This window comes from Ptychodera flava, chromosome 6, assembly GCF_041260155.1.
Source record: "Ptychodera flava strain L36383 chromosome 6, AS_Pfla_20210202, whole genome shotgun sequence".
NCBI classification, from domain to species: domain Eukaryota; kingdom Metazoa; phylum Hemichordata; class Enteropneusta; family Ptychoderidae; genus Ptychodera; species Ptychodera flava.
The window spans coordinates 35,863,052-35,885,455 of NC_091933.1; the positions used below are offsets into that span (position 1 = coordinate 35,863,052).

At 37.5% G+C, this 22,404-nt stretch overlaps 4 protein-coding genes across 5 annotated transcripts in view; 2 read left to right on the plus strand and 2 right to left on the minus strand.

The window, feature by feature from the left end:
- The window catches only part of LOC139135623 (histidine ammonia-lyase-like), a 30,331-nt gene extending 25,518 nt beyond the window's left edge, over positions 1 to 4,813 (plus strand). For both annotated transcript variants that reach the window (XM_070703115.1, XM_070703114.1), the window contains 2 exons: positions 241 to 310; positions 802 to 4,813. In XM_070703115.1, coding sequence (XP_070559216.1) covers positions 241 to 310; positions 802 to 930 — 199 coding nt within the window. In that variant the 3' untranslated portion in view covers positions 931 to 4,813. The remainder of the gene's footprint in view (positions 1 to 240; positions 311 to 801) is intronic.
- Positions 4,814 to 7,810: 2,997 nt separating this feature from the next.
- Positions 7,811 to 12,078, minus strand: LOC139135627 (mediator of RNA polymerase II transcription subunit 20-like). The gene is made up of 4 exons (XM_070703117.1): positions 11,697 to 12,078; positions 10,226 to 10,371; positions 9,321 to 9,589; positions 7,811 to 8,102 (listed from the first exon to the last, which is right to left on the minus strand). Exons 1-4 carry the CDS (start codon positions 11,708 to 11,710, stop codon positions 7,884 to 7,886), a joined length of 648 nt encoding a protein of 215 aa, XP_070559218.1. The 5' UTR covers positions 11,711 to 12,078; the 3' UTR covers positions 7,811 to 7,883.
- A 75-nt stretch (positions 12,079 to 12,153) lies between these two features.
- LOC139134468 (small nuclear ribonucleoprotein F-like) lies at positions 12,154 to 14,846 on the plus strand. The gene is given in 5 exon segments (XM_070701328.1): positions 12,154 to 12,162; positions 13,466 to 13,510; positions 13,512 to 13,592; positions 13,763 to 13,827; positions 14,488 to 14,846. Coding segments are annotated over 5 exon segments (267 nt in total). The 3' UTR covers positions 14,555 to 14,846.
- A 783-nt stretch (positions 14,847 to 15,629) lies between these two features.
- LOC139135626 (probable imidazolonepropionase) lies at positions 15,630 to 21,717 on the minus strand. The gene is made up of 8 exons (XM_070703116.1): positions 21,340 to 21,717; positions 21,113 to 21,219; positions 20,301 to 20,365; positions 19,377 to 19,654; positions 18,616 to 18,841; positions 17,883 to 18,101; positions 17,207 to 17,367; positions 15,630 to 16,591 (listed from the first exon to the last, which is right to left on the minus strand). Exons 1-8 carry the CDS (start codon positions 21,480 to 21,482, stop codon positions 16,501 to 16,503), a joined length of 1,290 nt encoding a protein of 429 aa, XP_070559217.1. The 5' UTR covers positions 21,483 to 21,717; the 3' UTR covers positions 15,630 to 16,500.
- Between the last annotated feature and the right edge of the window lie 687 nt (positions 21,718 to 22,404).

The window sequence follows — 22,404 nt, forward strand, 5'->3', positions numbered from 1 at the left end:
TATATATATATATATATATATATATATATATATATATTGTGTGTGTGTGTGTGTGTGTGTGTGTGTGTGTGTGTGTGTTTGTTTGTCTGTCTGTGTGTCTGTCTGGAATGTGCCAGTATAAACATCAATAATCACATGCAGAAAATGGACATAGAAACACAGGCTACAGAATGGTATATGTTCTTAAACCTATCAAGAATGAACAAAAAATTTACAATCCTGTTGATTCAATGTCTGTAGGGCATGGGACAAGGATCGATATATGGCACCAGACATTGAACAAGTCACCAAATTGCTGCGTGAAGAGAGGGTATGTGACAGTTTGTTAATTTCTTGGGATTCTTGTCAATATAAATGTCCCCCAGTGTACTTTTATTTCACTGAGAGACAGTCGTGAATCCCTTTCATAAGTGCTGACTACTGAGGGTATGTGTGGTATATTAGTCCTTTGTTGCCCTTTGAAAGTTATGTCAGTCAGTTATTTTGTCTGGAGACAAAAGCTGAACAAAAAGCCTGTCCATTACAAGCCTTTAACTATTGTTTGATTTTTCTGTGATTGTTTTACATTTTACAGGTCAGAGAATGTAAAACTCAAATTGAAATAATTTTCCAATCAATGTTTTGTTGAGCTCTTACAATTACTTTTTTCTACCTCTCAATAATAATGTGGAATATCACCCTGTTTCATTATAAATGGACATAAATAAATGCTCCAATCTTCCGGAGTCTTTTACAGGTTAGTTCATAATTTTACAGAAGCAGCTGGTTATGATAATATTACTGATTGTCTATACTCTCCAGATCTGGCATACTGTGAAACCATACATCAACAACTACGAGTGTGAAATCCTAAAGGAAACAAGAATGCCATCACCAACGGCAACCACCTTGGATACCTCTAAGAGAAGAAAACTTGAGGAAGAATACTGATGAAGTGAAAGTCATTTGCATATCGAGTCCTTCATTTGCATGTATAGGTCAGCAGTTGAGGGTTTCAGTAAAGTAACACATCAAGCAAAATAAGAAATACCAGGTATTTAGGTAGGAGGTGAAATTTTCCTCTTTATCGGTCAACAAGTTCAGGCATGTAAACGAGTTTAATTTATACCCAAATGTGAATTTAAGTATTACGTTGGACCAAGGAAACAGTTAAGCCTGATTAACTCATAACACTAAGATCTTCATGTATGTTTCATTTCTGACAAGCATCATGAAAATGAATTAATGGTCATGACCATTAATTCATTTTCGCGATGATGGTTTCGTTTATTGTGTCTAAATTTAAACCAGGGTCGAATATATGCATGGTCACCCATTCATTCAGTCTGTCAACATGTCAAACAATATAAGTAGTGTTTTGTATCAAACAAACTTCATGAAAAATGGCCCACTTTGTCCCTTTAAGCAAAAATGTGTATTTTCAGAACATGACATGGCCGGTAGGCTCATTATGATTGTAGGGATAATAATTTTTTTGTTTACTAAAACAAAGTGAGTGACTGTTTTTTCCCAACAGCAACTTTTCTTAACGCTAATTGAAAGGAAAAAGTTAAATGGCCCAATGCACAAAGAACGTCAATTAATGGAAACCCAGAATGTGAAATTTTGCAAATCTCAGGTTAAGTGATATATTTTTATGTTTTGGGTATAAGCTTGTCTTTGACTTAAATTATATTATTTATGTTTGAGAACATTCTTTAAAAACCTTGGCGAATGTTAACCTGTGTACCTGCAGGCATGGAATGCTAGAGGGACTAACTATTGGAAAGTTTTCTAGTATGGAGTACCACTGTTGAACCTTCTTGTACATCCACACAGAAAAAAGGCAAATGGACCAATACTCCCTGAGACAGTATACCTTTGATATCTATCCATTCTCTTCTAATTTCTATGACTGGAAACAGCCTTGTGACTTTAGAAAGTTCTTGTTACCAGGGCATGCATACTGTTTTTCAATTTTGAAATTAATGGCTAACATCACATTTACTTTAAGAAATTATATTTTATACTTCAAAACAGTTGTGTTCTGATTTGCCGGACGATAAAGAAACCAAAGTACTTTCAATGAATGACAAATGTTGTTCAATTCAGTGGTATACTGCAGCTGTTTATTTTCATCAGTTGTAAGAGTTTACACATGGCTTGTGTATTTGTATTAAATGACCAAATCCATTCAGTAACACATCATAGTATAAATGCACGGTTGATTATGTTATGTTTTGATGTATAGTGAAGGCTACTCTCTGCATTGGAAAGACTGAAAGTTCAGAAACAAAATGGCCATGGTACACACTTATTATTTGGAGACGATTTCCCTCACAAAAAAGGCACAATTTCTTCAATAAACCAGCATTGATGGCTTTCACTATATCTCTAAATTTATGCCTGACATCCTCTTGACATCAAAATCAATCTTCTCTGCGTTTTGGGGTACGATTTCTGAGGGGACTCGTGTTAGCAACATGAAACCACCTCTTTCCAGTAACGGCTGCCACACACTTGAAAGAATCCATGCTGTGTGATTCACTATCTCTTGTCAGTGCGTGGTCGGTTGAAACATTTAAATTTGGGTACGCTGATTGAGCCAATAATGTGTGTGTATTGTGGCCATTTTGTTTCCAAACTCCCAATCATTTTAATGCCTGCAGCGGCCTTTGCTGTGCAGTGAAACATAAGCAACGTACTGTGTATAAATGCATGTGGGTTGCAAAATTGTATGCCAATGCTTTTGATTGGGATTTTGTACATAAGCCAGTAGATCTTATTGAAGTCCTGCCAGTCATTTAAGGAATATTCCACCTGGTGCATGAATGCTATCACCTTTCAGAGACAGCAGTGTCCCTCACCTTCAGGAAAGGCGGTGTACGTACAGTAGTTTGCCGCGATTCAGATCAAATTACTGCAAGATTACAGAAAAATTGCCAAATTTTTTGCAGGGTAATTGTATATTTCATTGTAATTTCACATAAATGGCTAAAATATTATTCCAAACTCAGTACTTGAATTGCTTTCAGGGCAGAAATGAGAAACACTAGAAACATGTCTTAACACTTTTCCTTTCTCGATGAAAGTCTTGTTTCCCATTGGCACAAATATGTCAACATTGTTAGTAAAATGTGTTCAGATCACTGTGACAATAGAGATTTGGAATCATTGTTACTTTTGGAAAGACCATAGTAATTATTTGTTGCAGCTGTACAGGGCAAGATTTTGATGATGAAATCATGCTCACACATCCGGGCAATACATCCAACAGACTTCTCTTGGATTTGAAAATTTCCTGGTATAGCCATAGGAATTGTAGTCTTGTGATCATGGATATTCTGTAAATTTTCACAAACATTACACAAGCATTACAAAATGCAGTGTTCATGCAATTCTGTTTTTTCACACAGTTGTAGTTGTGTGACTGATCTTCAAAGACAAAAAAATTGTGACTCTGGCTTTTTGAGGATGGGTGGTATTTGAAATATAGCACTATGGAAATTTTACATTGTGTTGTAAATACAAGGTAATAAGTAAGCTAAAAGATCAAGAGTCAGTTTTCCGCCTAAGATATTTTGTGGCTTCCTTGAATGCTTAATTCTCTTAATGGATCCATGGAGGTAAAAATCTTTCTACCTCCATGTTGGATCAGAGTGTGCATGTTTGACATGCTTTCTCTCTAAAACAATAGAGTTTACTTGTTGTGGCATTTCAAAATTTTGAGTTCTAACTCATCTCATGTAGAGTGTGGACACAAAGCCCAGATTTTAACAATGACTGAACTTTATTTATGGATCTAGTTTGTGTATCACTATTCGAAAGAATTAATAAAATTGTGAATAATATGCAATAATTAAATTAAAAACCAAACAATTATTCATTAGCAGTAATCTTCTTCTTGAAAAGTTGATAGTTTGACTTCTCTGTTTGTTAAACTCCCTCCCCCCACCCGCCAAAAGTTCATGTTCAAGTAACTGAATCACATGTTCTCTATCACTGTAAAGTTATTTTGATATTGGAAAAGCAGACACTGATATTAAGGCTAAGATTGGCATTAGATGACATATCAAGTGGACTGGAACATTTGGAGGGAATGGAGGATGGGGCGGGGGCGGGGGGGGGGGGGGGGGGGGGGGGGGGCGTATGAAGTGCCATTTCAGTGGGACTTTGATGTACTAAAGTTGAACTAAGTTCAATTTGTATGATTTAAACCGTAATATTCTTTGAGAAACAGAGAAATAGGAGCAACAGAGAAACACACAAGATTTACCCTCCGTGAAATGACATCCTGCAAAAGCAACAAAATACTACAGGAGACTAGGCAGACGAAATTTCCTAAACTTTATACGGCATTTAGAGTCATAAACTTTATACGGCATTAGTCTCATTAGAAAGAATAGAATACAACAAAGGAATTCTCACTTGAGCAGCTGCAGATTTTGTGATCAAACTTTGCGTCTTCACTAAATTATTTTTGTTTACGATAGTGATTGTTAGATAAAAAAGGCCAAGTCTTTCAATAACAGAGTTAAATATGTTCATTCAAAGAACAGACTGACTAGTGGTGGCATTATCTTGTATAGGATCATTTGTAGAGTTGTGGCTTGTCAATTTAGATGACTCATTGTCATTATTATTGTGATACAGGTTTCATAAATTTAGTCATGGGAATCATGACAGTCACTTTGATAAAAGCATGCTTCAATTGCTTTCACTGTATTGACACCTTTTTTAACAAGTCTAAACAATAGTACTTCCTATGGATCAATGCAAACTGTGTCTTTCCTTTGTTTCATTGAATTGGAAATAAAAAACTTAACCTGACAAATACAGTCTTTCCGTTTCATTCATCAATATACAATTGAAATAGTTTTCACTTTTATCTACATTCCAGTGTTATGCATGAAATTCAGTGTGAAATTTTCATAAGAGTATCTGTTCAAGTTCTGATATACTAGTATACTGATCAAGATACACTGGGTTCATTGACTTTGAGTTGTAAAGTTACAAAGTTCAGTCAATCCCATTTCCTTTCCCACAGTTCACAAACAAAGGCTTGAAAGCATTCTTCTCTCCTCTATTTTGGAGGTGGGGAAGAAAAATAATCCTTTGATGAAATTAAAATAATTTTGATGTCTGACTGATATTTTGGCAATATTTCTCAACATAGCATTACTAAAAGAAAAGCAGCTTGAAGACTTCAACAAAGTTTGAGCAAAAAACCTGCACGTGCACACACATACATACTTAGGGGCCATGGATAATTAAAACACCCGCATGGTAAACGCGACTTCTGTGTTGAGGAGGGAGGGGGTTTGGCTGTATTTCGATTACCGTGCACAAAACTCGTACAAGTTTTCATATCGCAACATCTCGCTACACGTTTTTATATATCGCAAAATATTGCGCTATATTGTTTGGCGGGTACCAGGTCAGTACAGCACCTGCGCAACACCAGCATTCTTTTGACATATATATGTGAATCAGTGCACAAGTAAAATAACGTAACAAATATTTTGGATACACTGTTTCATTTCATTCTATTGGTTGCGTCATTGTTGAGTTTGCGCTGAAGAGAGATTGATTTCTAACAGAGAGGCATGTGGGGGCGGAGTTAGTTGGTAGCGTATGCATGATTTCATGGCAATGTAATTACTGATTGTTGGTATGCGGATACAGAATGAGGCTTGTTTGGATTTTCACACTTCCAAACTTTCGTACAGGGGAGGGGGGGGGGGGTTGTGAGGCCAAACGCACTTAGTTTTGTTTACTGTACATACATACGTACATACATAAATATATACATACATACATACACACAAAGATCCATTCTCATCACAATATGGTGCTGTTTTTGGTTTCATCTGTGAATTACATTAAGGCCCCAATTGCTGCAAATTTTAGGCATTATTTTCATGATCTTACTTTTTATTTTCAAACCACAGTTGGTTCGTGTAAATGTACTAACTGAAGGACAAAGAAGTATCACTGCTAACTGATTTGGAGAGCAATTAAAGTGGTGTGTACATAGGTTGGAGAGTAGACTGTAAAGCACAGTTGTGTGCGGGCGTTCTGTAACCCCCCCCCCCCCCCCCCCAAAAACATGTTTTCGGGGGTGGAGGTATGGAGCGCCTGCACATGATTGTGCTTTACAGTCTAGTTGGAGAGGAGATATGGACTTGTAGGTAATACAGAAAGCAGTCAGATGGTTTGGAGTCAAAATCTTTATTTGAAATATCACAGTCAAAAGTAATAAAAAAAAGACGTTGCACGCAGAACCCCGCCCTCCCCCACCCCAGGGGACTGACATCTGATTTAAAGATGACAGAAAGCCTACTACATAATTATGTTAATAGTTGAATGAGAAAAACAACAAGCAAAGGTGCATGGGAACATTGCAATCTCTTCATATTAGCGATTGTGAAACACGTATAATTTGGGGTGTAATCCCCTTGCAATGGAATGGTTCCTCTGTCTGAGAGGGGTCACCGTTCCATAGTAAGGTAATTAATGCATTGATATTTAAGAGAAGTGGCATACACGTACTTCTGCTATTCATATTTTCATGTAGTCTACTTTATTCGTTCGTTTATTTCCTTCTGTCTCTTTCCTTTTTGTTTGTTATTCATTCTGAGCAAGACAAAGCCGAGAAGCCCCTGTACAACAAACACCTGAACGCGTTCATCATCCCACTGCAACATCTATACCCCCAGCCCTGGTCGCCACTCACTTCACTGTAAAACCTAAAGAGGGCGTAATGAAAGAAAATGATCCGATAACTTGGGGAGCTCTAAATTCAAAATGGCTCCGGATAAGAAATCGTTACCGCCGGCGAAGGCAAGTTCGCCAGGATACGGCGCTGTCTTCAAAGATTTATACAAAAATCCAACGAAAAGGTAACCCTTGTTTGGTCATCCTTGACAATCATTGCGAAAGTGTTCATGCTTTGTCCCAGGTGTACCATTGTCATCCACAATCGAGCGACACGTGCGACCATCACGCATGTTCCGACCTCACTCAATGTAAAATGGGGGCGCACGCAGTATTGCGGCCATGGAGAGCGGAGTTAGTTAGTAGCTAGACTGTACCTCTATCTCGTGCCGAAAGTCCAACCTATTTAGCATTGTCGTACTTTGTTTATACTTCACCAGGGCATTTATCAGAAACCTGCTGTTATTTGGATTTGGTGTATGGCTTGCGAGAGAGTTTTCTGATGTTGACGTCATGGGTGCCCCACAACAACCTCAGGTTTAGCCTACTACAGGATTCTACTGAACATTTGATGCTCCTGCAAAGGTATTATTATATGAATCTTAAGTCGACTACATTGTGACTTGATAAGGGTGGAAAATCTTAATTTCTTGTTTTATGAATAAAATTTGATGTGAACACAAACCCATGTACAAACTAATTATCATTTATTGTACTCAGGATTGCACGTTTATCCAACAGAGCACAATGGATTTGTCAACAGATTGTAGCCTCTGAGTCAGACTGACACCTTTTTCATTAAGTTGGTCAAGTCCTTCTCCAATGATAATGAAATGTTGACAGATAATGATACTTTAATTACCGAATCAGTAGGATAAATGAACACATAAATGGATTGATAGTCATTGAGATGGCAATCTTTGATTTCATGAACTCGCTTTGATCTTTTGTAGATTTGATGGAACAGGAAGAGCTGAAGATCTGGCAGAGGGAATGGCTGTTTGAAGGGAGCACACCAGATCTGTACAGAAGATGTGAATTATCAGAGCACTGTCTGGCTAGTCATTGCAATCTAAGAGACATTTTATTGTTCAATATCGACACACAGCGGAGCTTTCCAATTATGTATTTGTATTTTATTTGATAAAAATATTAATAAAAGTTTCAAATGAAAGTAAAGTTTTTTGTTATCTGGTTGTTGGCGGTGTTGGCTGCACTTGTTTTCTTCCAAGAAAGTTATTGAAATGGTCAAGATATTGCATGATAGTGTCTGTTGGCGTGTAATTGGCATCGTGTTTGCCTACAAGGTACATCGGTACTGAAGGTGTGTGATTTCCCATGAAACCTTGCATGAACTCAGACAGGAGGTTCCAGCAGTCCATGACGACACATGGTGTATATTCAACCTAGAGGATGAAAATAGGGTTATGCCAATGGAGGATAGTTGGAGGTGAACTTCCATAAGAATTAGAAATGCTAAGAAAGAGGTGTGAAATGAAGGACACACTAATGACAGTAGAATTACATGGTTGTAATTTCAAACTCACTAGACTGCTTTTGGGAAACACTCAGCAGCCTTTTTTGTATCATTAAAATTACTTGAAACCTTTGCTGTCACTGAAATTTATAAACAAGGTCAGCATTGTTGACTGAATGATGATTGTCAATTATCAAAACTACCAGTACCTTTACAATGCTTGAGAACATTCTTTTTGAAATTTCCTAAATTTTTCAGCATTTTGTTAATAATATGAGGTGTAGCAGGTTTATGATGGTGGTTCTGGCAAGTATGCAGTAACCGCACAGGTTGCAAATATTGATTTAGCAGTCAAAATATCCATACTTGAATCTTGTTTGGGTAACCTATTAACATCCAGTTTATCATTTAAGAAGGAAGGGAAATCAATTTTGTTCACAGATTTCACAATTCCAAATTGTTGTAAGGGGGAGCGGGGAGGGAGTTTAACTGAGGTCAAGTGCAGTGTGTTCACTTGCCATCCTCAGTCCTACAGATGATTGTTTGGTTTGTGTCCATGTTCTTTAACCCTTTTCCTGCCAGACAGTAATAACTGTATCACTTCCCCCATCAGCCAAGTCAATAAAAAGCGGTATTGAGCCAAAACATGACGTATTTTCACCCACTTGGCTTGGTATGTTATAGCAGCTTTTGTCAAAAAAAATCAACTTTACAGTATTATGTTTTCAACAGCCTTCAAATGTACAGTATTATGTTAAAATACATCATATGGAATACGTTGTGTTTCATTAATTTTAACCATCTTGACCTGGTGGTGAAATATGGACTTGGCAGGAAAAGGGTTAAAGAAAGCAGTCACTCACTGAGGGTATGAACTTGCACAAACTACCATACCAGTAAAATCAACTCATATTGAATAAAGTTGTTGCCAGCCTGCATCTATGGCTGGTTCATTTGGCTTTCAAAACACAAATGCCAGCATCAGCTCAGAATATGTCCTATGTGCATACACATGTGCAGTGAAAGTCATATTTGAGCAGCATCTTTTAAAACTACATGCAGCACCAGTTAGACATGCAATATTCTCAGCTGGATACCAATTTGAATGAAATAATATTTCAGCACAAAGAAAAAGTGGATAGCCTACCTCAATGAGTACTCCTTTAGTACTTGGACCTACAGACACTGTTCCTATCTTAACAACAAAGTCACCGATTTCATAATGTTGTCCCTTGGATTCAATCTTGGCAGTTTTCCTTGGCATGTAGAAACCCTTCATCTTCTGTATCATGTTGTCAAAATTGCTGTCTGCTACAAGACAGTTGGAATTCCATGGAGAGCTGAGATTTTCCAGCACAGAGTAAGTAGTGAGGGGCTGTTCACTGTTGTGCATTAAATGTACAGTCTTCTGAGCACCTAGTAAGAGTAATATTACACATGAATATGATAAGTCTTTCAGTATTAAATGGATGGTGCATGTCCTGGCATCGGTCGGTTTATCTTCAACTTAAAGTATGTAACATGCTTTTTCGTCAAATCTTGAGGATTCAAACACATCTAGCTGCATTTGATAAGCTGTTTATGGTACAACTCTCAACACTCTTCTTCTTACTATACTGAGTAGCAATACTGCATGCAGATTTATGCCAGATACACAAACATCCTCTAAGTGTGATGTCATCATAGAAATCCTTCAGATGGGATTGAATTTATACCTTCGGTATCCATCCTTAGATCTTTATGACTGTCAGAATAAAGACATACAAATTGTGATTTTTCGTGATGTTCCAAGATTTCACTTTGCATAATGAGCATTCTGTTTTCCAGATGTAAATTCAACATTAAACAGTTTCCAGCAGAAGCTTTTCCATAATTATTTTCCTTCTGCAGATCAGTTCCCATATTTGACACCCCAAAATATATAGTAACCTACAACTTATCTTTCAGCAAGTACACCACACCTGCTTTGAGATCGGTAAGACACAAGCTTTGCATGCTGGAATCAACGGCTGATGATAGATGTTGACCCTACAGACATTCCTCAATACTCACCACTGACAGCGGTGGATGATTGATAGGTTTCACAATCCACGCAAAATGTTCCCACTTTGACAGCACCAAGCAACTCTACTCTTTTTGTAACCATCTCAACCACTTGCTGCTCATTTTTGTTTTCTGGGACCGGCCACTGGCTCACACTGCAAGGGAGTGAATTGAAACAAATGGTCTATGGTACCTCTATAATTTTTTTTTGCAATATGACGCCAGCTTAACCATCAATCAATGTGATATTGATATTGTATCATTTCACAGAGTGACAGTTCTTCTGAAAATATGTCTACCACTGAAATTCATGGCATGAATGGTCACCAAAATGAAAAAATACCAATACACTGATGCCATACTTGGTAGTTCCTTATTCATAGTTCTACTCTGGAACAAAGGACGTATGGTGTCTGCAAACTTAGTTCAAATTGACTTGGTGATTGGTGGGGGTGAGGGGTCCACCATGGTTTTGAAATCCTCAAAAGGGGGTCAGTGTGTTTTTAAATTTAGACATGCGCTCATGATTGCATGACATGCATGAATACCAGCCACAATTGCATCTTTCAGTTGCTGAGTTTCGGTGCATCCTTCAGGCATGTAACTTTAATATATCAGAGATAACTGACAGTTTGCAAATTGAAAGTTTGGTTTGCAAAGCATCATATCGGCCATGAATTGCATCGTTTAGTTACAATTTTTGGTGCACTCTTTGGGCGCAGAACTTTAATATATCAGAGATATCTGGATGTTTGCAAATTGATAGTCTGTTCTGCAAAGTATACTGATCATTATGAAATCTACACTTCAGAATCAAAGGTTTGCCCACAAATGATGAAAAACAGTTTGTGGCTTTCAATGAGCAAAGCATGGCTTCATTAACACTTAACATGAAGGCTGGTAACAGTCTAACTACCCAGTGAAGCTGTTGATCAACTGCTCTTCACTCTTTGATATTAGTGATTGACATGAATCTATGTACAACTGTCCTGGACATCTGGCTATGTACAGAATAAAGTGTGAAACACATTCATAGCTCATTAATAATACTGTATTCACACTTGAAAATTGGAAATTTGAAAACCTGTACCACAACTGACATGTCAACAATTACCAAACCAGAATGACAATGTTTAATTACTTCAAGTACAAAGCACGAGTAGAGGGACCGTGTACAAAGTAAAATATATGTTACTTCAGTTTCATGCATCCTGCTCTCTTCAGACAGAAAGAAGGGATTGCAGGATGCATGCAACTTAAGTAACAGATATGATTACTTTGTACTTGAAGTAATTTGTTTATTATTTATATATGTATAAATATAGATATATTTCTGTCTGTCTGTCTGTATATATATATATATATATATATATATATATATATATATATATATATATATATATATATGTTATGCAATGAAAGTGATTAAAGATTATATATATAGATTATAGATTGATATATTTTGCGTGTGTACTCTTACCACGTAACTCCCATCCTTTGAAGGTAAAGTTAAAAATCTTTATGAATCTGTATGAGAGTCTGAGGTCGGCGGAGAAAGTTGTGTGATTGAATACTGTCGAAAGATCACACTGACTCTGGAGAATCCGATTATACTGCCTCCGTCTTCAAATACGAGCGCAAAATTGCTTACTGCGTCAGTTTGTTTGTAACGTGTTGTCACCAGTACATAGCCTCGTCGGACGCCAAAGTCAGATGCAAATTCGCGCACAAAAGCGTCAAAGAGAGCTTGAATTTCACACTTGGTGTCCTGCAGTTTACCTTTAGCACCTTCAATTACCATGGGCGACAACTCAAGCAACATTGATAAAAAATGGGCATTTGCTTCGCTATTACTTATGCACGAGCTTAGGGAGTCCAAACACCACGCATGCTCGGATGTCCTAAAACGTACAAGACGCGTGCTTTACACTACGACAATGGCGGCTGTAAGTAGCAATCGTTCAAAATACTATGTTATTGTTTTATCGCAGCTTTTACATTTCCACCCGCTACTGGTCCTGTGTTTCCTCTGTGGGGAAGCGGCCTATTCAAAATGTATGAAACCATAGAGATATCCAAGAAACAGATTTCGGATCATTCGAAGATCTCATAGTCAAGCACCCTGTCAGTTTTCTCTACTGTCTATGGTTTTCATAGGTAGAGTTGACATCAAACGATGCAAGCATGGAGGCAAAAAGAGATTTCTGGAGTGTTGCTATTTATTTGCTTTCCGGTCAAACTTGCTGTATATTTTAATGTGAACTCCCGTTCCTTTTATCCAAAAGTGCAGTGCATGGTGACCACGAACTCCAAACTGTCTGTTGTTGATGATAGTGTGATGGTAGCTGCAAAATTGTAGCTCTACGGTGAGGCGGTCGGTGAGTTTTGGTTTTGCATGGAGGTAGGAAGAGATTGTTTTTGCGACCTCGCTCACCAGTAGAGCTACAATGCCGAAGGCCCTGAAGCATACAAAATAAGCACGCTGCACATTGCACGGCATTTTGATGTAAAATCCCATATATTTACTGCATTTAGTCATACTGATTTATCACTACTGAAGATTAAACACTATACTACACTAACCTTGTCGTGTATGGGGTTTGGTATTTGTTCAAATACGTCTATCGCGTTCCAAAAACATTTCTTGGAGCCGCCATTACCAACTTCCGGTAATGGCGGCTCCCAGAAACACGCTCAATGTTTATGGAACGCGATCGACGTGTCTGTGCTAATACCAAACCCATAAATGACAAGGTAAGTGTAGTATAGTGTTTAGTCTTCAGTAGTGATAAATCGGTACGACCAAATGCAGTAAATATGGGATGTTACATGAAAATGCCGCGCCATGTGTGGGGCGCTTATTTTGTATGCTACAGGGCCTTCAGCATTGTAGCTTTACTGGTGAGCGAGGTCGCAAAAACCAAAACTCACCGACCGCCTCACCGTAGAGAGCTACAATTTTGCAGCTATGTGATGGGAAATGTGTTAATACAGACCAATGCACTGGTATTGCTTACGATATTTTTTCTTGTCTTCCTCTGTCAGTTTCAATGATGTAGTAACAGACATCGCCCAAAAAGTTTCCCCGAATGAGCTGCTGTCACTGCATTACAGTTCAACCTCAACAAATCTGTACACATCGGAATATTATGAGATTTTCTTGGATGAGCATGGTGAGAAAATACTGTTAGTTAAAATGTATAAAAAATATTGTTCAGGATTGAAATTTATTTGTTTTCCCTTTCACAGACTCTTCCGTTAAATCCAAAGCCTTTCCTGAATGGACTGACAGGCAAAACCTGTAATGGTCAAACTTAAATGGGGAATGGAATACAAGGGGTACCTTGTGTCAGTAGATGGATACATGAACCTACAGGTAAGCGTGTTGGATTTTTTATATAAATCACTCTGTTGTAGTTTTTGTTAGTCAAACATTTGTTATAAATTGCAATATGGCACTTCATACATGTACTTCGTAATGTGTTTGGGTCTTGTGCATTTGTGTATATTTAACAAGTATGTTTTGAATTTACTTGCATCTTGCAGTTAGCAAATACAGAAGAATTCATAGATGGTACATTGACAGGAAATCTGGGAGAAGTTCTTATCAGGTGAGATGCAGTGATATTTCAAGTCTTGCATTTCTACAGGTGTTTTTGGCAGCCATGAATATACCTATCTACAAAAAGTACTCCAACACTGCACTATCATGTGTGATGTGTCTCCTCCTGATAAAATTTTGATCACATCTTTCTACATCTGCTTCTTAACCATTTCACCACAATGGTTTGTCCCAAACCCAGTGTGGATTGTTAACAGGGAATGGGGAGGGGGGGGGGGGGGGGTAAGGAGCACATTATGTGTAGAATGGCATGAATAAGAGGTCTGACAAAATGTTCAAACATAAGCAAGGGGAGGAGCCTATGCACACAATAGTTGTATTTCTTTCAGAGATGAGACAGATTTTGGTACCAAGTGAAAATACCAAGTGAAACGCCAGTCAATTTTGCCAGCTGCTGCCTAAATGATGCCTGCATTATGAGGCACTGAATATGTATGGAGAGCATTGCATCACATCATATCCAGGATAGAAGCAAAGATTGACGCCGTATCGTCTTCTTTACCATTCTATCTATAGTTTGACAATTCATGATCAGATAAAGATGGCAGAGAATTGTACAGGTAAAGGGAAATGGATTAGGCAATGCTCTCCTAAAATGAGTCAATAATTATGCCGATTTAATGGATCTGGTTTTCTCTCTTTCTTGAAGATGTAACAATGTCATGTATGTCAGAGGAGTAGAAGAAGAAGAGGAAGATGGTGAAATGAGAGAATAAACAGTCTGACCGTAATAGTTCATGTGTTATACAGTGCTGGCTGCCATTTGGAAAGCTTCAAGATGAGGGCCCCTGGGAAGGAATGGGACCTACTTGTTATTTTGTTCTAGAATGCTAATTCTTTTCAGACACCATTGTCTACAAGCCCTGGTACTGAACTTTTGTATTCTTCATAATGAATCATGTAACTTATATGGCCATTCCTCGATGTAGTATAGAAGTAGATTTGCCCAGTTTCGTATTTACTGTCTGTACTTTGTGAACTTTTATTAAAATGTTTATTTTAAAGTCATCACACTAGTAAAAATAATTTTTTTATCAAAATGTGATGGTGCTCAGCTTCCTGTGTTTACAATGTCCTGAGTTTGCTGTGTATGAATTAGTCAAGTGTAATTGTGGAAGACTTACCATGACATTGCCTGATGACCAAAGTTGAACTAAAGAACACATATGACCATGACCACAGACAGTGGTGCCTCTACTACAAGACTTTCCTCATGAGAAAGTATGCAAGTAATTGAATTATTAATTACGGTCCAAATGCAGAATAGCAAATATCAATAAAGTATAGCAGACATGCCACGACATTCATAAACTTTTAATCATTCAGATAGTCCTCTTTCCCATGTTCAAATACCATGCTTTGCAGTAGCCAATGGAATTTGGGTACACATTCACGTAAGGCATAAGATTTTCTGATTGGCTGGTATTGCCTGGCCAAGCACCTGATTTTTGTTCAACCCGATTTTTTTCAACCCGCTGCAGTTGGTTAGATGTAGATCTACACATGTAGAATAGCAGAGAATTGTTGAAAGCAAAGTCAATCCTCTCTGATTTTGTATACGTAATCACATTGCAAATGAAAGTGGCATACCTTTACCTCTTCAAAATTACATTGCATCATCTGATTGACAAGTCATGGGGAAAATTCGGTGATGTTTTCACATTTAGGTAATTTTTGTCACTGACATTCAGGCATGAGATGGCCCAATTCATCATCAAAAGTTGACCAGTGTAGTAGAAAAAATATTGCCAAAATCTCACGAGTGATAAGACTGATCACTTCAACACACCATTTGGTCTTTTGCAAAATATACACTTTATTGCTCTAAAATAAAAATGTTCAACTGGACAGTTCACTACATTCTGTGACAGCTGAACATTTGTATCCCCGTAGCACACTTCAGGTCACAATATAAGCACTGAAATTCTCAAAAGGTATTATGGAATCCATTCTTGTGAGACTTGATTGCTCACTGACATCCACATGGCTGAAATGTTTATGTGGTTCACTATTTTAACCATCATATATCTGAGGACCCACAGGAAAAATCTTCCCTACCATAGTCCCATAGTATGTGATAAAGTGCCACTATTACTGAGTGTTCTGGATTCTGAAGGTTAAAGTTCAACTTTAATAGTGTAAGCAAAACCCCTTCACATGGCTACCTGAAGGCTTGGTGACATTCTGATCTACTAAAGGCTGATACAAATGAGACTGCAATTAGGGAGGTCCATAATTGTATGCAAATTTGCACCATATGCCATGCATGTAACATGCAAACTGCTTACATGCTTGACACTCAATAATCGTTAAGAATTTGTTCGGAAAAGTTTTTTTCATTAAAAATTTGTTTTGAAGTTTTCGAGAACCCTGCTTCCTAGCCATACAGTCTGCAAAAAACCCAATACTCCAATCACAAAAATGCTGTACTATTTTTCATTGTCCACACGAGTGAATTTGTACAGTGAAGCATGAAGTTAGTTCACCGCCTACTACACACATAGATGGATAATGTACAACGACTTTTGCAATCCTTTGAGATAGTTCAAAAGTGTATTGTGACAATGTTTTTGGTCTTCTGCTGATAAACTATGGCTGTAGTCTGCGGCAGTGCTAAAGTCATAGGATTTGCACACAAGTTTATCACACAGCATAATAACCATTAAGGCTTGGTGTAGACCACATCTCCCCTCTTCACTACGTACTGAATCAGGTGATCATGACCTCCCATTTGATAAATAAGGTGTTCCCATCTGCAAAAAGAAGATGCACCAGTAATGTGAAAAGGTTGGTGAAGTTTGAACGTTCATTCATGCAAGAATTAGGCACCAAAATGTTTGTGTTGGATGTGAAGCAACAAAATAGAGCTTTGATTATGATTACCACAATTAGGATATGTTCATACTAGTAGTAGGTGCTGACCATTAGATTTTATGGGGGGACAGGAAAAGAAATAAAAAAGAATGTATAGCAAAAATTGAAAGGGAATTGCAGAATGCTGCTTTTACAAAAAGAATTTACCAAAGGCAAAATTGAAAAAAGTTTATACAGTCTTTTTGTTGGATTGGATGGTTCTGAAAACAACTGTAGTATGTAACATGGTCCAGTTCTCATGCATCTTGTAAATGTATAAAGAAAATTACCTAAACCCAGAATGAAATTGTGAAAAAAAACAGAAAATATAAAAATTCACTGACAGAGCAGATTTTTGAAGATTACATAATATCAAAACTAATGAATATTTTTTTTTGTATTATTTATTTTTTATAACCTTTACATATTATGACTTAATGGATTTCCAAACCAGGATCTTTTACAAATCCAAGATTACAAATCAGAAACCAAATCTGGTTACAGGAAAAACTCACCGTGGTGCATTTATGATGACAAGATCGCCAACTTTTCCAACCTCCAATGATCCATGGGTGTCAGCTTTACCGAGGGATGCTGCAGCATTAATTGTGGCAGCTGCTAATGCTTCATTCATTGACATGTGAAGATTAACACAGGCTAGGTGCATAGTCAATGGCTGAAATTGAAAAAAAAACGTATCATGACATTTACTTCTTTTGCATGAGTTAATGAATAAAATACCTGCTTGAACACTTAGAGTAAAAATTTCAACTGATGTTTAGAAATGATACAAGGCTGGGCTCTGCCTCCATCTCTCAGAATTATTACGAATGATGTAAGCAGCAAATTAAGTAGTATGATATAACTCTCAAAATTTACTTTCATATTAGATTTTTTGAAAGGGTAGGAACTCTTTACGATATACAGTATCCAGAACAATAATACTTGCTTTAATTTAGTTCAAATTGACCTGGGTTCAAGGCTGTGAGTGGGTTTGTCCTGGGACAAGGCTACCTTGTGAGTTCACCATAGTTGGCTTCTACCCTACGACATTCAACGCTGCTTGTCTGTCTGTATTAGTGTATTAGTGTTCGCCAACATTTAAGGAGATTGAATATCACAACTGCAAATAGCTTCATCTCTGATTTATCCATGATTTTGATGATAGGATGGTGATGTCATTCAGCTTACCATGGAAACACAAAAGACACCAGGGTTGAAGTCTGTACCAAGTGCAACGGCAACTCCACTGTCTATCAGTTTTCTAGCTGGCGGTTTGTTCAACCTCAGTACATAGGCTGTAGTTGGTAGCAGTACACCAATGCTGCCAGACTTGGCCATGGCTTTGATGCCTTCATCGCTGATTTCTTCAAGGTGACTTATAGCCCTGGCATTCAACTCAGCTCCTAACTGATTTGATAGAAAATACAACAGTATTTAACACTGAATTTCAGATATGATGGACAGTTTGCTCGCCACAGATATAAAATTACTTTGGTAGTATACTTGTGTAATCCAGTGAGTAGCAAATTCCAAAACTACGTAATACAGGTTTATATTTTAGTTTTTATAAAAAATGGTAGATATAGTGTAGAGACCCTGCCTTCTTAAAATGTTTATACACAAATAATATCCTATAGAAGTAAAACATTTTATCAGTCTGTTGTCAAGACAGCAACTACTGGTAGTCTTATTGCATCAACATTCAATACTCACCAGTCTTGTAGACTGATCGTAGCTCATGCTAACATTACATATATTTAAGACTTCAAAGAGATCTCAAAAATACTTTAGTGAGACTTGCAGTCTCATGTCACCTTACTTGTTTTCAAAACTAGTACTTGTACCATGCATGGGTTTTCAATAGTCAAACTACCAAAGCAAAACTTTTGCACAGTTCCATCAACGATCATTTGATACTAACCTCAGCAGATTTCATTGGATGAAGTTCTTCTCCATGGAAGTTGATGGCAAGACCGGCGTTGACACCACTTTCTAAAATCCTCTTGGTCTGATCCAAGTTGAACACGCCTTTTTCACAAAAGACGTCGATGTGATCAACTTCTAGTTCACCATTTTGCATCATCTTATGGACCACAGGAAGCTGTACATTGATGACATCATCTGTAGCTTCTTCTGCCGTCTTGCCTCTGAAAAAAGTGGGCATATAAAGTAGTATTTGACAAAGACTAACCAACATTAGTTACATGATGAAACACCACAATATCAAAATACGAAAACAAAATACAGTGTGATAATACATCTCCATATCAACGCAGTCACTGTATGATACAGGGACATTATTTCAATTCAATCTCAATTTGTGATTTGGAAGCAGTAGTGGTATGACTGATCTTCACCCTTTGAATCTTGAGCTGGGGGTAAATCACTGTGTGATATGTCACAAGTCATCAGGGGTCAGGGTTCAAAGGTCTCTGAAGTATCCATGACGATCAGGTCAGTGGTTGCCAGCTCACAGTCCCTCCAGGGTACTGTGGTGATTGAGTTGTAAACAATTTGAAACCCCATTATACATTTTCAACAAAAGTAAAGTTAATGATACACATAATAATATGATGAATTTACAAGGGGAATTGCTATCCTGAAAATGAAGTTGGTACTGGGGAAGCTTCCACATTTTCAGCTGCTATAGCTTGAATCTAGCAATGCATTCAGATAACTTACTTTGGAATTGAGTGGGCACCACAGAATGTACTGGAAATCTCAATCGGCAATTCCTTTTTGGCCTTCTGGATTACCTTCAGCATTTTGATTTCAGTGTCCAAATCCAAACCATAACCACTTTTACATTCCACAAGAGTTGTTCCACATTTCAGCATTCTCTCCAGTCTGTCCTTGAAGAGTTCATAAAGCCTTTCTTCAGATGCTTTTCTGGTGTGCTCTACTGTGAAGTTGATTCCGCCTCCTGCTTGATGCACTTCCATATATGAAGCACCTGCTAGCTACATTCGGGTGGAAAAAAACAAAGTAACTTTTTTCCCCGCTGCTGACATTATAATTATTATCAAGAAAAATACTTGAGTGCTGTATACATTTATATTTTGGTGACCGCATTTTTATTCATCATGCGACTATGTAGCACTGAAAAAAATAGCCTAGGAGTTGAAAAACTAACTGTTTTTGGTCAATTTGATCAATGATGTTTATGGATATTAATGACTGTTCAAGAGATTCTTTAACTGGTACGTTTCAGCTCCTCTCAGTCTGGCCTAAGAACAGAAACTTGCCTAAAATTTGCTAAATTATGTTCTCATCATTTGAATAGCTTGACCATCAAAATAGAAAATTGAACCATTGTCTTCTTTAATAATGAATTCAAATGATATGCAAACAAAGCCGAACAAGATTATCTAATATTTTCTACCATTGTTTTTTTTATAATTGTGAATTCAAATGAATTGATATGCAAATAAAGCCAAACAAGATTATCTTTTTCTTACTATTTTTAATTCACACCTATATACTTTATAGTCTAGAACAAATTGGTTATGAATATGAAATTTAATATGATTGATGCAATAACAAAACCAAAAATGCAAAAATTTTATGTAAAAAAAACAAAAACAAACCAGTGGCTTGTAAGCCTACCTTCATGGCAAATTCTCGTACCCTATCTCCATCCCAAACAGGATGTGTATGACCATCTATAAAACCTGAAACCAACATGTATGAATATTAATGTCTCAATGTGACAAGAGAAGTGCAAGCTTCAGCATTAACTCATTTTCTTATTCCAACAAAAACATTTAGGAGCATGATTTTTTCCTCGTAATTTGCACAAGTAGATTTCCAATACTATAATGAAGTTTCCTGTCAATTCCTGGATATGTGTGTGATAAAATTACAGTTACTATATCACTTCAAATTTGTTGTAAAAAAGGAATGTCTTAAAGTTGTAAAATGTTTTGGCACTATTTAGCATTGCCCAGTGCGCTTGGTTTTGCATTGCCACCAAGGAGAAAAAAGGTGTTCGGTGTAATCGTAGATACACGTGATCGAATCACCGAAATCGAAGTTGGATTTTAATTGTGCTACTGCATGCTGGGACTGATAAATGGTTATGTCTTATGACACCAGGTAAGTCTTTGAAGTTTGTTAATAGGGCCTATAAAAACGTAACACAAGTCTTTTGCAACATTACAACATAGGGAAAAGCTACAGCAATTAGCGAAATAGTATCTAATAGTAACAATTTTTAAGGTCACTGAACTTATCTGGGTCACAGTCAGGTCACAGGGAGGGACTGCGCTCGAGTGAAGATGACAGTTCAAGAAAGTTTACCCTTTTTAGTGAAAAATGTCTCGGACTCGACAGTCCTTAACTTGATACGCCCACTATTATTCAGTCGTAATATTCAGTCACAATTCACGTAAGTTTTGCAATATAAATGTTCTTATTACCTGGTAGCACACACTTCCCAGTTGCATCGATTACTTTTTCGAATTTCGTCTCTTTGTACTTCTGTTGTATTTTGGCATCGTGATCTATTGCTTCGAGAAGTCCATTACTGTATAGAAAGCAACCACGAACAAAATAACCATCAATAAAACCTCTAGTTTGACGAAGAAAGCGTCCTTACAAGCAAAACTATGACTATGAAATGATTCGTGATTTTGCCATAGAATACCTTCCGACAATGATGCTGACCCCGTTTTGGCCGTCTTCTTCAAGAACAACAACATCCTTCATAGATTCCCCTTTCAGAACTTTCTCTCCGTTTCTGCAGACCAGGACGACTTGTTTGGCATTCTGGACCATCAATTTACCCATATTTGAAGGATTATTGTAAACTTATAGACTGTGAAATCAACTTTTCTCTGCGTCTAGTTTGTGTCTGCAGTCCTCAAACGGCCTTCAACATAGGCTATATGCAGTAGTCGCGGTGACTACAGTCCAGTACAGACACGTGAACGTGCCTATAATATGCCCGCTTTCCTTACGGTTCTAAAATCAACAGCTGAGCGGTCCAAACGATGTCCTGCCTCACCTCACCTTGCCGAACGCTATCGCTGAGGGCGTACAATAAAAATAGTTTACAATGCATGACACAAGTGGAGCTCGCAACTTTGCTTGCCGCATGCCGATAGTCGATCGAAACTGAAAGTGTGAAACCGAAGGCCGCAGGCTTTCCAAGCAACACTGCGGGCACCTGTGATCCCAATCATGGATGTAAAAAAATTAACGCCCATGAGCAACTTACTATAAGCATAGATAGTACTACTGTTGTCATGATTTAGAAAATATACATCCATGGCTACTGTCTGTGCTATATTCAGAACCTTGAGTTTTTGGGTTTTCTTCCCGAGTGTCCAATAAAGGATCGTGTATTTGTTTGTTTCATTTTTTGGGGGAGGCACTGACCCCCGATTTTGGTACAGGTATCTCCTGGACAGTTTGCATTAACACAGCGTATTTTGCTCAAAATCACATTTTTTGCAAATATTCATTCAATTTGTTAACCCAAGAATAAAATATTGGTTGGGTTCACCTTTAATCTTGCCAAGCAGTCGTAAGTTGAGTGGGTGAGAAGTGTCAATTTATGCAAATTTATGCAAATCACCCGATTTCCTGGCTTCTCTTTTCTCCTGAAGATGTCCAAAGAATTTATCCCACTCCGGCTGGGTCATTTTCTGAAATTTTCACATTATGTTTTTAAAAATACTATTTAACAAAATAACTATTTTGTTTGGCC

Coding starts and splice junctions, on each gene's coding strand:
- LOC139135627 (XM_070703117.1), bottom strand. Junction 9,590..10,225: donor ATCATCCACCGCTGTCAGTG/GTGAGTATTGAG, acceptor TACTCTTACTAG/GTGCTCAGAAGACTGTACAT. Junction 8,103..9,320: donor CTAAAGGAGTACTCATTGAG/GTAGGCTATCCA, acceptor TTCATCCTCTAG/GTTGAATATACACCATGTGT.
- LOC139135626 (XM_070703116.1), bottom strand. CDS start 21,482: ATGGGTAAATTGATGGTCCAGAATGCCAAACAAGTCGTCCTGGTCTGC. Junction 20,366..21,112: donor TGGGAAGTGTGTGCTACCAG/GTAATAAGAACA, acceptor TGTTGGTTTCAG/GTTTTATAGATGGTCATACA. Junction 18,102..18,615: donor ATCCAATGAAATCTGCTGAG/GTTAGTATCAAA, acceptor CTATCAAATCAG/TTAGGAGCTGAGTTGAATGC.